The sequence below is a fragment of the Achroia grisella genome, unplaced genomic scaffold, assembly GCF_030625045.1.
Source record: "Achroia grisella isolate CSIRO2021 unplaced genomic scaffold, CSIRO_AGI_Agris_v1 utg874, whole genome shotgun sequence".
NCBI lineage: Eukaryota > Metazoa > Arthropoda > Insecta > Lepidoptera > Pyralidae > Achroia > Achroia grisella.
In genome coordinates, this window is record NW_026713051.1 from 3,056,867 (window position 1) to 3,076,883 (window position 20,017).

General features: G+C 30.8%; 1 protein-coding gene across 1 annotated transcript in view; it reads right to left on the reverse strand.

Annotated features, from left to right (window-relative positions):
• The window catches only part of LOC131852969 (alpha-mannosidase 2), a 71,729-nt gene that overhangs the window by 17,425 nt on the left and 34,287 nt on the right, over positions 1–20,017 (reverse strand). Inside the window, exons 3-4 of the mRNA XM_059203728.1 lie at positions 8,770–8,849; positions 1,148–1,231 (exon numbers count right to left, since the gene is read on the reverse strand). Coding sequence (XP_059059711.1) covers positions 1,148–1,231; positions 8,770–8,849 — 164 coding nt within the window. The remainder of the gene's footprint in view (positions 1–1,147; positions 1,232–8,769; positions 8,850–20,017) is intronic.

Here is a 20,017-nt window from a genome sequence, read left to right on the forward strand (position 1 = left end):
ATAAATATTTGCCCGGGTTTCTTGAGGCAGTCATTTGAACTTGTAGGGTTGGCTGAAAAACAATTCTTATAGGTTTAGGTCCACCATAGTAGATTTCCTTTTATTATATGTTAGAAATTTGTACGCCTGCTAATAGAACAACTTGACTTAACTTGACTGTATCTGATTGGAATGAAGCTACACTAAATATATAGTACACTTGCTACTATATATAATATATAAGCAAAGCTACAGATAAATCGATTAAGCCATTACTGAGATACAAAAAAAATATGTGGTTTGGAGTTTTTTTACAAACTTTTTTATACAACATTCTCGTGTCAGAGAATGTTATATATATTAGGCTGTGCTCGCGACTTTGTACGCGTAGAATAGTGATCTTGGTCAATTAAAAAAAAAATATTTAATATACTAAAATAAAATAAAAGTTTTGTCGTTCTACCATAAGTTTCAAGTTTCTAGCTTTATAAATGATGATACATACAACCTTGCATCTCCCCTTTCAACCCCTTACAACTCTTTTTTCACATTAAAAAGTAACCTATCTCCTTTCTCAGTGTATACCAGTGGTTCCCAAATAATTTTTGCTGCGTACCATTTCAAAAGAGACCTCAAACCTTGCGTATACCTTATTGTAGCAATCACACTTATATTATAAATGTGGAAGTTTGTTAGTGTATAATTGTTTTACTGATAGCGGCACGTACCCCTTGATGCAACTTCACATACGCATGGGGGTACGCGTACCACTAAATGGGAAACAGCGGTCTATACTATCCGTGCACCAAATTTCATTTAAATCTATTTAGTACTATAGTTTTGGCGTGAAATCGCAACAGACAGAAAGAAGTACTTTCATATTTGTAATACCAGTAAGCATTACTATTGTAATGCTTACTGGTATATTATACCAGTAAGCATTACAATAGTAAACACGGAATAGAGTTATCGGAATAAACATTGTTATTAAACAATGTTTATTCCGATAACTCTATTCCGTATTCAGATACAAAATAATAAGTTGAGACGTGTTTATAAAAGTGTTTTTAAGGAAGATGTTGAGTTTAATATGAAGATCTTGACATGAATACGATCTAAAGTGTATCTGTAACGCAATATACTTAGTTATTAGTTTAAATGAACTTACTTGGAAGTTAAACGAAGGGTAGATTGATACAGTGTCGATGTCGGCTGCGCTCTCCTTCAATATAGGGCATTGCTCTAGGGTAACCTGGACACATGAAACAAAATTTATTTATTTAACAGAATACACACAACTTTTACTAATATAAAATTCTTATTAATTAGTGTTTTAACGGAATGAATATAATATCTTAAGGAAGGTGTTACATAAGAATGTGGATGGGTATAAGGGCAGAGGAAGGCCGAAAAACAGATGGATGGACTGTATGAAAGACGATATGATAAGAAAGAGAGTAAATAGCGAGATGACTGCGAACAGGGATGAATGGAGAAGATATCTTACGCCGACCCCAAATAAATGGGATAAGGAAGAAGCAGATGATGATAATGATGATAATGCTGGTAATCGAACTGGGGACCCGTCTGTTGGTAAGTGGTAACATTCACCTATATACATGAACAGGCCTTCGGAGATTACGTTATCCAGTGACACCCGTAAAACCACGTATGCGTTGTCATTTCAGAGGAGTAAGATGTCATGCTCCTTATCCTGTCATTTCACTGCCTAATCTGCACCTTACCACCAAAACACAGCTTAGACAAGTTACAGGCGGGTTGGGCGGCTACAATAGGTGAGACTTACGTACCCATATGCAGATGACTTTTTACAGTGCTTCAGAAGTAAATTTCTTTCTAGATTTCTACTTCTCATAAATTCAAATTCAAAAATAATTTATTCATGTAGGAAATTTTAGCTGCTTATGAACGTAAAATTTTTTATATTATAATTTTTTCCTTTTTGTCCATATATATTTATAAAAGTGATATTTTTAATTATTTGTAAATAATATAAAGTAAATGTAAGTAGTGTATATAGTAACTACTATACTATATGTGTGTACTAAGGTATGTGCTGTAAACTCTTTGCACATTTTTATATATGTATTTTTCTACGAATTTTAAATGTATTCTCTTTCTAGAATTGTCATATATTTTTATTACTGAGCAAAATATAGGTGATAGATAAGTATTACTCAGAGATCCTGCTATTACTCACCGGGGAAGGGTATTGTTAGTAATGTGGACTAATGCTAGCAATGTATCATGTCAGGGTGACCTCCACGCGGTTCCTCCTAGAAACCTTCGTGATAAATTACTGGTGCATTTGCGACGATGGCTAACCTGACCTCATGTACATTTTATCATCCTCCACTGGTGCACCGCCTGCATACACCGATAGCGCAGGCGGGAGTACGAATTCATTATCGTCAATTAAAAAAAATATGATTCACCAGCTGACAAATTAAAAATATTCGGAATAATTCGCGTTATTTTCAATTGGGTTTTAATTATCGCTAATTTTGAGTGTTCTGAACACATGAATGCCTATATATTTTCTTTATCACATCACGATTTGTTTTTTGTGTACTGTAGTTGTTAGGAGCTACTATTCGCGTAACAAACAAAGAAATTAGTGTAATTTGTATATACTGATTACTGATCTAAACTCAAAGTTATTATTTTAAGATCTTTTACAGTTGATTCTTGTACTAAAGAAATATATGTTTTAAGAAAAAAGAAGATATTTATTTATTGTAAACCTTAGTTGTATATAGATTTAAAAAAAAAAAACAAAGAATAACCTAATTGTTGAAAAAATAGTAATTTGAAAGGAATCCGTTCAATTATTTAATATCATTTATATTTATCGGATTTTAGTCTCATACAAATTTTCGACATGTATAGTATTGGGTAGGCCCAATAACAAATAAAGATACAAATATCTAAACGTTCTGTCCAAAGTTATATGTGGTCATTTATTTCGATTGCATCCGACTGGACATATCGTTAATGTCAGTCAGGCTTAAAGTTCTAACGCCACGTAAGGAGTTCACTTAACTGAACTCACTGTAAACGTTAGTGAATATAAGAGAACAAAAATAACGATCTACTGTTCTACATGTGACTTGTACGTCGTTATTTCAGATATAAAATATTCCTCGTTATGCAAATACAAAGGCATGTTAGAATTGTATTATTTTTACTAGTTTCAGTATTAGTACACCTAAATTGTAATAGCAAACAAGATGACAAAATTAGTTACCACAATGGTGAACAATTACCTTACAATGAGTAACGCACTTGTTCTCGGAACATAATCAATGCAATTACAGTATTAATGGCTTCAGTGGCCTAGCATACCCCTTCACTTCCGATGGTCGCGACTTCGATTCCCCGCACAGCACAAACATTTAAATTCATGAATATGATTGTTTGTATCGGTCTGGGTGTTTACTACGTATATATATTTATTTATTTGTATGTACTTACGAAGAAAACATCTACTAGCTGTGTCCGCGGTTATACCCGCGTGAAATTTATAGCTTGTTATTCTGATGTATGTATATCACTGTAAAGTTTCAAAAAAATCCGTTCAGTGGTTTCTGTGTGAAAAAGTAACAAACACCCATACTCATAAACTTTCACATAATTTGTATCAGTTATGTAGTACCAATAACAGAAGCTTTATCTAGCGTAACTTGTGTCTAGATGGCGCTGTGTGAATTATCCTGAGATTATTATACGTATTATTGTATACCTACTTATGTATGCTCTATGTGCGCCTAAAGCTATTCAGATTTTTAGTACACAGCAAATAATGTACTACATATATATTTCGTTATATTATTTCAAATAAATATATATGAAAGAGCGTGAATCCATAAATAAATGTATATACGTACATATATCAAAGAGACTGTACTTGAGTACGCAGGAGTAGGTGTTTCGCAGTCGCACTTAATATAATTAATTACTCGCACTAGTTAGTTTGTGCAGCCAGGAAAACAATTTACGCTGTCTATTATGCAGTAAAACCGATATATGTATAAATCTCGATTTGCTCAATATTCTAGGAATTTATTGAAATGCGCACTACATTCGTATTGCTATTAATTAACAAACAAATATTATGTTATACAACAAGCTACTAGTACAAACAGACTTTGTTAACGACTTAATTAAAACTTATAGTGGTCGAAAAAGATCATAATTAATTTAAATTATAAGTTTGAACATTATTAAGGTTCTATTGTCAGACTTGATTCAAGTATTATTATTACTATAATATATAAATTATTTTGATAATACCACAGAAACAAATTCGATCTCGATTTGCTGATTTGACAATTAACAATATTGACATTGAACTTTTTGTTATCAGTTATGTAATATAATAATAGCGTATGTAACGTTTTATATATGGATTTCATTCGTTTCTTACGCATATTTTATTAAAAAAATGGAAGGATTCTGCACTTTTAAGTTTATGTGCGCGCAACCCCTATATAAACTATAAATGTGCTAAATTTCATACTTCACCTTCCGTGCAATTTCCGTAAAAATGGGTACAAAGTTTTTGCATCACGTATTAATATTATGATTACAGCTGATTCCCTGATTTAATTTAATATAAATATGAATCTGTATTTTTGTAAGTAGGTACAAGCTCAACTGATAAGAATAATAGCTGAGCCGAAAGTAAATACTGAATTGACGGTGGAAATTTGTCATAATACAAGTGTCTGTACCTACATGAATAAAGATATTTTATTTGATATCTTTATTTCTTTAATCGGACACATATTTACAAAGTTCATGTGTACTCGATGTCAATTAATTAACGTTGATTTTAAATGCAATGAGATTACAATACAAAAGAATAAAAACCGGAGCTGAAAATGCACTCATTTCGAAGGAGCCATTGCTTGCCAAAGCTTTTAAAAAATTCTGATGTGTCCTTATAATTTTAATTTTTAATATAACAACTGTTGTAACAACAAGCATATCTCTACTCATGTGTGAATTAGGGGCTAAAATGTATGTCGGAATAATATATTATTTTATCTAGTATTAAATATTTTTATACAAGCAGTATCTTCAGCATTACGAAAAATCTCTGCTCAAATTCTTAATATGTACTGCTTTTTCTTTACATTTAGTCGTCTCTCAAGTATAAATAAAAATTTATTTCCCTATAGAACCCGATTTTCTGACAAACGGGAAGAGCTTGTATGAAACCCAATACTAGGAACAACAAACACAAATCAGCAGACTAGCGAAATCGAATCGAAATAAAATCGCAGATTTCAAATAGTGTTCTTTGAGGTCCATTCATACGTAAAAGGCAGAGATATGTAAATTATAAATAGAGCAACGTAAATAAACTTCGTATCTTAGAAATGAACTAAATTCAATATAGTAGTAGTAGTTTAAAATATAAAGCACATATATCGACAAAATCATACTCGTATTTATTGGACGTGAATTTGATCCAATAAAACATATTAATACAGTTATGATTCAGATTTTTGTCCCACAGGCGGGCAAAGATCTCTTTTATGTTTACATGTAGCTATTTTGAGTTTAGACTGAGTATGTAGTTACCGTATTACTATTTTTTTTATAACTAAACTGAGAAATCACGATCAATCCATCATCGCTATATGAACATTCGAATAAAATTACGAAAAATGTTGGCATTCTATCAAAACTCAAAATGTTTTTATAACACTACAATTGTAAACCAGCTGGTATGGGTAGTAAACCATGCTTGAATATTTGAGAATATTGTATCCAATCCAATGGAAATTCAATGATAGTACGATCATAGACGATAAATGGAATGTTGGTGGAATATCAAAGGTCCGATTTGGAAGCAGAATATCAGAAGAGACGCTTAGACATATTCAATATAAGCTTCGTGTTGCCTTTGCAAATTATCAGAATTTAGGCCGTATCGCCATGTCACACGGTTTGGTTAGACACCAATCGCAATCAATGCACGTACCGAAATTTGGATACAGACAAAGCAAATATAGTGGCGCAATGCACGCTAGAATTAATTTCTGAATATGATTTACTATGTGATTGAACGCTGTATCATGCGTGTAATACATAGCATATCTTTATCTTATACCATAGCAGTGAATATAACGCTGAACGTCGCTGCATCTTTGCAATACACTGGCGATTATCCAAGACGATTTCATCACGTTAGCCAGTATTTAATGTCGCGTAAATGTATACAAAGAAATAGATATATCCCTCGTAACTGCAGAATATCTTTTTCATTAACCTTATACTATCAACTGTACGCTTTACTCGCTTGTTATGATGGTAAACAGAAAAGAGGTCATTTCATACAAAAAACGACTGCATTATTTCAGCTACGTTATATTGTTTTATAACGGTTTCATCATCATCATTATAATTTATAAAAACCATAAACGACCGTTGAATGTCTTATTTTGATATTAAAACTTCGCATCTCGTATCAATCCCCGCAAGCATATATACTTAAATAAAATAAATAGAATATCGCTTCATAAATGTCTCTGAGGTAACAAACAAACACACAACTGAGTTGAGAAACTTGTGCTTTGAAGTCGGTTATAAAAGGACCTATTTCAATAAGCTCGGGGCCGTTTAATTTACCTATCCTCGTATAGCAGATCTCTAGTGGACAATGCTGGTGAATCCCACAAATAGAATAGATAATATTCCAATGTGAAAGCGAGGAAATGGGATGAGGGACATGAGTGCACGAGGTGGTAAACGACGCAGTGAAGCAAAATTGATAAGACATCTTCGCTTAGCTTTACACAGTCTCAACGCTCAGAAGCAAGCCCCAGCTTTTGTGGTCAAACACATTAGTTTGCTGAATACACGATATCATATTTGATATTTCACGCTACAAACCGACGCCAAGCCATTAATGAAATTAAATTATTGTTGCTGAATATCGCCCGCTTGCAATTTTATTCAATGTTGTCGTTGATATGTTATTTTTTAATATGAACGTACTAATTAGACTAACAACTTTCATTCTATTCACTACTTAAATTAAAATAGATGGCGCAGTTATATTTGTTTATAAAAATGTTTTCTGCTACAAAAAAAAGGAAAACGTCGAAAAGAAGTTACTAAGTATGTATTTTAAAACGAAATATAACGAATAAAACTTTTACCTTCTATATTATTATAGTAGGTAAAAAATCGCATTTCGTTTTGAAAGTTATTTTTATATAGTAATTATTATAATTATATTAATTAATTATTATGGAACTTATTAATTTCTATTACTAAAATGTAAAATATTTAGACATTCAAACATTCTGTTAATTTTTTTTACATTTATAAGGATTGTCTTATAATAAATATTTTCGAATAAAAAGATATAGGAAGAGGCAATAAACGTCCATGGAATTGCAGGTATAGAAAAGGGTGTAGGGAGGAATTGGGGGGATAATGGAGAGCACGAGTGACAGATATTTTCCGTTCTGTAAACAGATTAGTATGGTGTGATATTATTTTGAATATTTTTTGTAGTGTTTATCAAAATTCTTATTTAAATTTTTACTAATAAATATGTATTCATCGAGTGTCGTTACTGCGATAATTTATTTATTACCATACTAGCGACGCGTCCCGGCGTCGCAACTGAATTTCTCGGCTTGATCTATATATAGTACGAGAACATACGTGTATTATACATATAAAACTTCCTCTTGAATTACTTTATCTATTTCTGAAAACTGCATTAAAATCCGTTGCGTAATATAAAAAATATAAGCGAACAGACAGCACCAACGTACTGTGTAAAGATGAGAAAATGAATATTTGTACATTTTAAGTTTTGTATTTCTCGAATATAATATTTCTTATTATTTATTAAGTAAGAATATTGATTTAGCACGTGTTGAAGAATCGTTTCGTTTTATTTCTGAAGAACCAAGATCTCAGTGCAGTAATTATCTAGGATGAAATTAAAAGTAGACTGAAAACTTTAAACGAAGTTTCTGAGAAGAGAAATGAAGGCTGCAATGCTCCAACATTAATATTTTAGAATAAGATCGAAATTAAGGACGTTGACAGTTAATTTACATGATCTTGACAAAAAACTAATTATACAATAAATAATATATTAACATTATATATTGTTACAAAGATATCAATTTGAATTTATTTATTATATTGTATTTATTTTTTTGTGTTTTCATAATTTTTGTATGATAGGTAGTTATTATTCTCTTAATATAAATATTATATTCAGATAAAAAGTATTTTGTTTGAGATTTATTTTTCTTTATTTACGGATTTTCGAAATATATACTGCAATTGTAATATTAAGTAGATTAACTTTTTAGTAACAAGAACCCAAAAAATGTCAAATCTTTTCATAAAAAAAGTGTTCCGTTATTATTCTTTTATAAGGACTCATTTCATTGTTGATCTATTAACTAGTTACTTACCTAATCGATTAAAAACGGAAAAAATGTTAAACTTTTCTAACACATGACACGTAAATAACTGTCTTACTTAAATCGGCTCTATAACCTGTTCCATAGTCAATGAAAGTCCTCATTAATTTTGAGCAGAATTGAGTTACAGGGCGCTAATAGGCAAAAAGAGTAAAAAATAAACAAAGAGCTCTCACAAAATGGAACAAGGAAGGCTAAATGAAGAATTTGATGCTGCCGGCGCCGCGTTTGCAGAACGCTTCCAGGCTGCAATACCTACATGTACTTGTAGTTTATTTGTAAATGTTTTTTTTTATGGACCAACCTTCTCTTGCTGGATGGGTTCGTGGAAAATTGGTGGGGGAGCTTTCAGATCGATGTCGTCCCCGCTAGTAATGCTGTTACCTGGAACAATAGATTATATAATTAGGACATATTGTATTCAAGTACAGTGTCAGGACATACGCTATGTCAATTAACGTGATTTACATTACTAAGTCTATACGTGCAAATATATATATATTTGATATCTACCGATATACTATAGGTAAGATAAATGGAATACAATATTCTATTTCTTTAACCTAGCTACAAAAATTGACGTATTATGATGCATTAAAAATGTTTGAAATTCTCGGCTTGATCCCTCATCTTAATCCCTCTATCTATTGCTGAAAAGTGCATTAAAATCCGGAGCATAACTTGAAAGATATAAGCGAAGAGAGCAGCGGTGACTGTTTTATACTATGTTAAAATACACCTTGCAGACAATAAAACTAAATAAATGGAATATTGTAATTGAGAGATTATACCAATAATCTCTCAATTACAATATTCCATTTATTATAAATCATAAGGAAAAAATTATCTACACACCAGTGTAGATAATTTTCCTTATGATTTTTTCATTATTAATGTTACACATTTTGACCATAATATAGTCGATACATACTTGTTTTACATTTATACAGTGTTTTTCAGTTACAATATAAATACAGCAAAAATAAATAAATAATAAAATGTATATACAATGAAACTTAATTTTATATGTAGATAATTAAAAATAAACAAAATAAATATTTTTTACATACATACTCACTCACTTTACTCAGCTTTATTGTATATTCTATAAACATACCGCTGGTATTCAGTGGCAGCAAAACGAAAAAGATTTTTTTCACATATTTATTCATGCATATAATAATAATTTATTACTAAAGGCAATTAGCAGCACAGCGTTGAGAATATGTATATAACATATCCTTAATCTGATATATTAACTACCTAACAAATTTCCTAAAGACTACTCCACCAATTTGCAAATAACAAATATGCGTTATTTGCAAGAATCATTCACAAAAGCTTAAACTACATAAAGTACTTTACATTTAAATTTGAGTTTCTCTTCATAAAAATAAGCTGTATAAGTAGATTAACATCAACACATATCCATATACCTTCGTATTTTAAAGGTTCAACAAAGTTTTCTCAACTAGTTAATACTAATTGAGAAAACGTAGTTAAACCTTTTTTTTTCTATGATAAAGCAATGGTGCACGCGCCTGCTCGAAGGGGTGTACGGAGGTGGGGCACCAGTAGAGAATTATAGGGTGAAAAAGAAGTCAGGTGAGCCAGAAATGATAAATAATTAAACAATTTATACAGTGCCATCGGTACGGCACGGTAAGCAGAGCTTGTGTTATGGATCCTAGGCAACTGATATATATACTTAGATATATATTTTTTGTAAACATATATATAATATATATAGAAAACACCCAGATCGATACTAACAATTGTAATCTTGAATACAAATGTGAACCGTGCGAGGAATCGAACCCAAGACCATCGGAAGTAAAGCGATGTGCTACACCTCTAGACCACCGAGGCCGAAGAAATAAATAAATAACTATGATGGTTCAAAGGGAGTACGCGTGGTGGCCGACTTCATCTGGTACGTTAATAGCAATAGTGGTGGACTATTCCCCATTACTAACAAAATCTAGTACTATATATAGGTATACATTATATTTTTTGAATCCAGGTAAATAGTTAGGCAACAAAGCAATTTTAAACTACGTATATTATAATTATTCATTAGACATCAACAGATGGGATTAGGATAATGAGATGAGAAGGGTATAATGAATATGCTTTATTAATCGTTTTGCTCTTAAAAGTTTTTCAAACCTACATGAACGCGGGAAGTAATGGTTCGATAAGATTCTTTATCTCCTTTTGGTTATAAAATTGAGATCAGACAATCCGTTTTTCAACAGAGAACAATCTCATTACTCGTCAAAGTAGAGCATTATGAGTAGGCAGCGCTTACAACACAAGAGACGGATATTAAGCCTTTATTTTGTTCATTACATGGATAGACATCTCTATGATACCTTATCGTACCTTAAAATAGACACTAAAGTTTAATTTACGAAAACAGTTTCATGCATCGTGTATGCATAGAAGCAGCTTTGAAATTTAGTTCTCTTTAGAGAACAATGTCGCTGAAGTTAGGATCATCAAGAGATGATTACAAAGCTTCTGCATACTAGTTTTAGTACATGTACATACTATGAAATTAGATACATACGATATTAGATATTAGATGTATATTCGTAATAGGTATTTGAAATTATTATACTATACAAAATAGGTGGTTTTGGGCAGTGTACTGGAGTAAAATACGTTTTTTTCAACATCTAATAGTAATAGTTTTTATTACTGATAATAATGTTAGTTTTGTGCAATAAGTAAATATAGTGCATTTTAATATATTAAATTATAAAAACGATATTAATGTTAAAAAAATGTAGCAACGTATCTTTAAAACCTCTGATACCATTCTGAAATTCGGTTCGTATAAAAGATAGCGTAAACATAACAAATCAAATGATGCGTACAAAAATGACAGTTCAATTGAAAACCTCATCCTTTTTCAATTCGTTTGGAAAAAACATATTTCTAATGTATGTTATATAATTTAATATGTATAATAATGTATATAGTAGTTTATAAATGTTCTGAAATAGTATAATACACTCTCCTGCATGCTGGCAAACAGAATGCAGCAGGAAGTCAAATCAGTTAGAATTTTATGAAGAATTCACTAGGAATATACCACAATGATTTCCAAAGGTAACCGCGCGGTGTTCGACCTGACGTGGTAATTATTAACATCGGGACCGCCAGTCATCAGTACTAATAATTCGCTCACCCCTATATGTATTGTATGTATGGTGCACCATAGCATGATGTATTGTATTGTATAATTAATAGTACCTATTCGCATGTATCGTTCACTTCCGTACAATCGTTATGTCGAACAGATATAACAAATCATTTATTATAAATATTGTGTTTGTTAGAAATTTTATCTTTATTGAATTTACTGTGGACGCAATCACGCGAGTCATGTCATAATAAAACTGGCACAAACGTATGGCGTATGTTTTCCTGCGAGTTACTTGTTAAATAGAAAACTGTTGAATGAACATCCGGTTAGATAGCAGGAGTCACGATAATATATACCTTTATTATAACGCATATTACAGTAATATTAAATACTAGCTGTGCCCGCGGTCATCCACGTTAAATTTCAATAAAAAATGTAGCCTATATGTTATTCTGATGCGTAAGCTATATTACTGCAAAGTTTCATGAAAATTAGGATGTTTGTTATTCTTTCACGCAAAAACTACTTAACAGCAGTAGTTTTTGCGTGAATGAATATAAAACATCCATCCATACTCACAAACTTTCGCGTTTATAATAGTAAATAAATAATAAGATATTATATAAATATTAAATATAACAAAACTCATTATATTTGTGTATGATATTTTAGCCATCATACGCAAGTTAATTTCTTAGCCTTACTTTTTGTAACGTTATGTTAGAGAAAACTGAATAATAAATATTGCTCATATTTGAAACATCTAGAGTAAAAAATCTAAAATAAATACAGTCAATAAAAATATTTCAAGAAAAGATAAAATAATATTCATTTAACATTTTTGAGATATAATAAAAAATCTTTTACAAGTAGACGTTATTATGATCTGAATGTAAGAATTATATCTGAATTATAATTATAAATAGTGATCACCAAATAAATTTTAATCAACTTAACGACCGGCGTCTGTTCTTTAGTATAAGTATTGTGTAAATATATATAATATAAATCTCTTCAAATAATATGTTTGTTTGAATCCAACGTTGTAAAAGACCCAATGCGTACTTTCTAGATATTTCTTATTTTTAGAAAATACTAGTCGGACCACCCCGTGCTGCCTGTATGGAATGGTCTATATTACTCGCTGAAAATATAGCTACCTATAGACGTAAGACATTTTAAATAGAACAAATCATTTTGAGTCTATCCATAACAAACAAACATATTAATTGCCAAATCTTTTCTTATTATAATCTTGGTTGGTAGGTTATTAAAATATGAAAACCAATATTTTCTCATGTTTCAAATGGTTGAATACAATCCATTAATTAAAAATGCAATACCATTTAATAAGATAGTGGAACATGTGGGAATCAACCTTAATTTAATTTTCAATTTGCTTTCAATATAAATGGAATAAGTTAAATCATGAGTAGGTTTGAATCTCAGAGGTATTTTAAGAATAAGTCAAAATGATTTGCGTTATTTTGAGTGGCTGAAGTGTATTTTACTGTATTCCACTGGCTTTCCCGTCACGTTGAAAACCAATAAAGTACTTAGAAAATACAGAAATGCTAGCTCGGAGCTCGGCTTGGTGTATTTCTTTGAATGTATTGAGGGATTTACTCCACATCACATTATTTTAATAAAAGGAATATAAAATGGTATAAAATATACGACTCTGTATATTTCTACAACCCTATAGATAATTTTTACTCATTCCTTTTTATAATCTTATTAATATTATAAGTGCGAACGTTTGTAAGTATTTGTTACTCTTTCACGCTTAAAACTACTTAACGGATTTTTACGAAAGTTTACTTTGCTTATCAGAATAACACATAGACTATATTTTATATTGAAATATAGCGCGGGTGAAACCGCGGGCACAGCTAGTTATTATATAAATTTATAAATGATTTTGTTTGTTTCTCAGTCTTTTTGTTTATGATGATATAATGGTACACAACCACGCATTAAGAAAATGGCATATATGAAAATAGTATTCTGAATAACAGACATAGACTAATTCATTTACGGCTAACACAAATACCAAGCTTACACAACTATACATAGGTTTGAACAGTTACATCTTTACATAAAAGAAGTTATTATATTTTGGCATTTCAATAGGTCTACCAATAGTCACAAAATTTAACATGTAATAAGTTTTTATCGAACTGCAATAGCATACAAGGTTTTATAATATAGCATATAAATGAGCCTTGGATATCACGTTGCCATGCGCGATGTATGTGATACCACTCATGTGTTACCATTCCCACAGCTTACAAAATAAGCTTCTTGACGGCGCTGAAATGTTATGTGAAATATCTTTCCTCGCAGATATTTATTACCAATTCTACCGCACCTACCTAACGAAAAAGATCTAACTTGCTGCTATTGTAGATCTAGATGGTATTTTATTGTGAATATATGAATAGTTGCAGTTGCAAACCGTTTAATTATCTGCCAAATGATTAATACAAAATCACAGAACTTTCCATTATCTGTTCACAATAATAAAATAATTCTAATAGCGTTACGTAATCAAATCCCTGCTCGATCATTATTCCATGTCACGCTGGAGAATTTGCGGAGATCTGGAGAATATTATATTATTTTATCTTATTATAATTATATATTATTTTAGTAATATTAAAATAATCGTCGAAGCAGGAACGTTGTTTTTAAAAATAGTGACGTTACTAATGTTATTCTCGTTCATACTAAAGGTAGGATAGATATAAGATAAAAATAATCTTCGAGTTATTAGTAAGGACTAATTTGACTCTAAGATTATTTTAATTAAATAAAATAAAGTATAAATTTTAAATTATTAAATCTTTCTATTATTTTTAGACACGATTCTTTACGTGATTCAGTCGTAACTGCCTCACGTCAACCGTGTTCGAGTACTGGAAAACTTTACTTATCTCAACGTATGGAGTGTTAGCACTACCCACTGCCAACGAATCAGAGGAAATTCTCGTATACTCGCTTACAGTTTTACAACTCCTTATTCATTGCGGATTTATTAATTAGCTAATTACTATAAATCAGCTTGCTATATTATCCTAAAATACTGTAATTAATAATAGTTATTAAATTGCATATTTTGTTAAAATATTTAGCATTTATGTTACCAATGTTGGCAGTTAATTGAGTACCCTAATTTCTGTAATAAATTATGGCAGACAATTGAGTGGCTTAATTTCTGTTATTAAAATTACTAAATAATAACAGTAATAGGAATTATATGGTATTAATTATGCAGCCTCAGTCTAGTTTTACTCGACGTTCAAAAGGAAATATTATTTAACAGTTTCAAAATCACAAGCGCTGGTAAATATTAAGTAACTTATTTTCTGTTTTAATATTATTCAATGATTTCTAGAAACAGTAATATTATAAAATTAATTTTACTAAACGTACAATACTAAATATATGTCATTTTGGCAGCTATTATGACGGGATAGTTTCCGAATTATGCTAGTGCCTATATATTATTTTTATCTTTAAGTAATATATATATATATATATATATATATATATATATATATTTTACATATGTTTTTGTTGGTGTATGTATCAACTATAATGGTACAAAAATATTTAAGTGTCGGAAACTAAAGAGTGGAAGTAATATATAATGGGGTTGAGTACCGGTATTGTAAGTTGGAGGCTTATTTGCTAATCCCAGTCTCAGAATAATACCTAGTATACAACAAAGGCACAGCAAATGAGTGAGAGTTAATTACCAACAGAATAGGAAGTAATTGAGCCGCAGCCTACTTCGCACTCTAGTTAAAATATATCCCGTATACATATATCCAACATTATATGTGACCACATTCTATGGCATGCTTTACAATTTGTTCATTTAAATAATCCTTAAGTGTTCTTACAGATTTACTAAAACTAAATACATACCGACATACTAGAGTTCTAAATTAATAAATACTTTGTATTGATTGCTCTTTACAAGAACACCACCACCATTATCGTATCATAAATATTTAATATGTAAGACACAGTTGTAATACTACAATAACTGTGCGAAATTACAGGTTTAATAATTATATATCACGATTTTCCCCATAGTAGTTACAATTATTTGTGCAGAATAGAACATTTTGTAAGATTATTAAACAGCACACACGTATCCCATGTGATGTTTATTACAGTGGAAATTTTCGAGTGCATTTTTTTCATTTCTCTAAATTAAATATGAAATTTTTATATCAAAAGAAATCCCCAGTTATACTGATGATAAACACACTCTAGCTTTAACAATTTGGCTTCTTAAATTAAAAACCTAAATATACGTATGATCCATAAATTCGTTTCTTGGTAAAAAATATTGGGAATAAAGACTTTTGTATATTTTGGGATTTATTGTATAACGAAGTTACGATTATGACAAACAAATCACTGTAGTCAACAGTAGCAAGAACTGGTACGTGTATAGTCAGTAATACCAGGGTTTAGCATCGCAGATAGGAACTGACTGTTTGTACAGACTTCGGCATCAAATTAATTTGTGCGGTTACACTAGCGAACTTTCGCCGTGATAAATCTTCATTTTCGCCGATCAACGATCAATCTCTAGTCTATGTACCGTGTCAATACAGCAAATTCTATCTGTGCCATGAGAAATGTTATTGGATACATATCCATTCCTAAGACATACACTACTCCTATGTAGGAGTAGTGTATGTCTATCCACAGTAAACGTGAAGTTTTAGATGCCATTCCCATATTAATTGTCAAATCCTCTTAAAATAAAGTATTATAAAATGCAAGTTACAATGTTTTAATTCTAAGTAGCATCTTTTATTATTAATACACCATATCTTTAAGGTACTATTGTTGACATATTCTGACGCTGATCACTTATTTACCATCTTTATTTCCAAGGCAACATTCCTTAATATTTGTATTAGAGCATCAGCATGTTATTAGACAGTGTCCCGTTTATAATATGTTTACGTGTTACAGGCAAATAAATTAATAGCGACAAAAAAAAAATTACAGTTGCATTAAACAAAACTCATATTGGTAATCTTCTAGGGGAAAGTAAACTTCATAGAACTCTTTTCTTAACAATAGGAAAATGGATAAAACAAATAAGGATAAAAATTGGAACATGAACCAAGGTTACCTGTAACATTTTAACGACAGAAATGTAGTTTATGGACAATAAATATATATATCTATACAAAATTGTTGGTCCTTCGTGTAAGCGAAAGTATCTTACGGCCTCTTGAGCACGGCGCCCTGGGCACCGCGCCCCGTTGTTCGTGTCCATACTTGAAAGACGGCACTGGTTAGTAATAACTAATTCTTAGACTTAATGTATTTTTGATTAACATTCTATCGATGTTAATATCTGTAAATGATAATTTCTAGTACAATTTCCTTAGCTTTAACTTGTTCAATTAACGCAACATATGGACATACGTATAATTAACATTCGCTATTTCACACGCAATCGATTTTTGAACAGTTTTGCCATTTCATACGACTTGGATTGGCAAACGAGCTAACAATAAAATGATGGGCAAGGTGCTAATACTACAATTATTTTTTAATTACATAATCTATATCTATATTACTCTTGAATAATCTATATATAATAATATTTAATTATGGGTCGAACTGGCGACCATCGGAAACTAAGATAACGTGCTAAACTGCTACGCTATCGAAGTGTGTGTGTATTATTCAGGAAATAAGAATTTAGACATAACGATAATAAACAAATAGAGTTTTGCTATTTACATAATAAATTAATGAAACAAAATATTCCACGACCTAAAGTTAATGCCACAAATTATTAACGGTCGGTTTGTTAAAAGGCACTATTAAAATATTACATGTGAGGTGGAAACGTGGAATAAACTCATTATAAAGTTTTGATTTCGCGTACATTTCTAAACTTCCATAAGGGTAAATTAACAGCTGCCTAGTCAAATAAAGTAATTATAAAATTAGTGCAAACTCGGCCATGATAACACAACTACGTATAAGATCTAGACAAATTTCTATATTGTTCATTTATTTACGAATAAATCACTCAGAAAGAAAATGATTGGACATACTCAATAATAAATGTTATTGTATTAACATTACTATTATATAGATACTATGCGTATGTACATAGATGACGTACTGCGCCTACCCCAAATAATAGGATATACCTAGGCAAGGAAATGATAATGCTATATATATTAAACAATAATATAATTATAAGATTTATATAAGTATATCTAGATAGACGTTTTAAGAAAACTGTGTATCTATTATATTTATTCTACTAATTATATGTATTCCTAGGTCAGTCTTCCAAGTCCCAAAGTGGGCGATAACGCCCCCTTTCTTAAAAGATCTAGGGATAAATATAATTTCTTATATTGTAACACATTGTGTACAATACTGACAACTGACACTTCTCTCCATTCAGTTCGTTGGAGGAAAGCTCTTACAATAGCACAACTTTTATACACATTATATATTGTATGTACAATAAATTAAAATAACATTTATACATACATTTCTTGCGGTTCGTCCATGTTAACGAAATAACTGGATCAGTAAAAAGTAGGCTATATCCTTCTCCATTATAAAAATTATAAAATTTCTACAGCTTATTTTGATAACATTGTAATTTTTCTACTAAAAGCGATCCAATTAAAAGTTTCATTTCTATAAATGGTGTAATTACGTTTAAGGTGAGGTAATATACATTCTCTTATACCTATTATTGTAAACGTCAATTTTATCAACAACCTAAAAAATATAATAATCCCATTTATAATTAGAGATAAATTAATAATAAGCAAGTTATTTGAACAAGAAAGATTCCTCTCTGAATTATGTTATATTAATATTCAATTCATATTCTTTGTGAAAATCACCAATCAGAATTTCCTTATTGTACTCAGACTTCATAATTTATTTATATTCCGACTGAAAGACTCGAAAATATGTGCTCTCAGCTTAGATTAATTCGTTCTATAGAACTTACAACATTTTTATAATATATACATATTTATAGGCCGTCGTTGCCAAGAGCTTTGCTACCTATAGGTCGTGACATGAAATCTGTCCGACACCAAAAACCTCGTGTGCCAAATTTCATTTAAACCAACTGAAAAACGCCTACAACAAATTAAATTAATCTGAGAGACGACTGCGAGCGAGCTCGCCCCTGCTGCGTGGATTCAAATATTAACAGCGAAATGTGGATATATCATAAGTAGCGTTCGCCGTGACTTTCCGACTGTCGTATCCAGGATTATCGTTGTGTAGACAGGTATTATTACAATATTGTATCGACAATTGTCAATGAATAGACAGCTATTAGGTAATATCTGAATAGTATACTCGACTCTGTATATTACCTATTCTTTAAGAAATCAGGATTGAATATAGATACACATTTACTTTTATCAGACAAAAAGGAAACAAAACATCTATTAGTGTAAAATGTAAAGCAATTATGTTCCATGCGAAACCGCATTAGGAAAGTGAAAATGGTAATCTGATAGAATCTGGGAAGACAGGTCTGACCACTACAACCACAAAGGGGAAAGTTATACGGGAGCCGTTTTTCTGCGATTCACTTTACTGTCATTGTAGACTACTAATGTAGCTTTATTGTCGGCTTCTGTTTCGGATATAACAAGTATCACAGATCATGGCGCTTCGACAGGTTGTTTTATAAAAAGCCGTATATGGAAGAACTGATAGGCACACAACGGATAATGGCCACGTCTATAATATTAACATATTATTGGCCGAAGAGTAGAATTATAATGATATAAATTTATATAACATTAAAATAAAAATAATAAAACAATTGGCAATATTTTTACTTGATTTTATGATAGAGACAGTATTACTAGCTTTAAGTGATAAGGCCGCCTTTTGCTTAGCATATAAATTTATATTAAGTTCTTGTTTGAAAATAAATTTCTATGCACAATAATAATATATCTTTATTATTAATTTTACCACCATTATGTAACAAATAGTAGCGGAATAATATAAACTTCATATCTTGTAATCATCACACCACAGGTCGCCTTGAGTAGCCACAAAAATGGGCTACTTATTATATATGCCATTGGAATAATAATTTTAATGTTAAAATAAAATGAGAGCATAAGATTTGACTAGTAATGGAAATTATATATTGCTTGCTTTGTACGCTATCAAGTGAATCACGTCTTGGAAAACATCGTAATAACCTGGTAAATTCAATACGATCGACTAACTGGCCTGATTTCATAATAATACTTATTATCAGACAATAATGCCCTTACACCGATAGCTCGGGCAGATGGTCCATTCCATAATTCATTAAAATAAATCTCAAATAAAGTTAGGATCT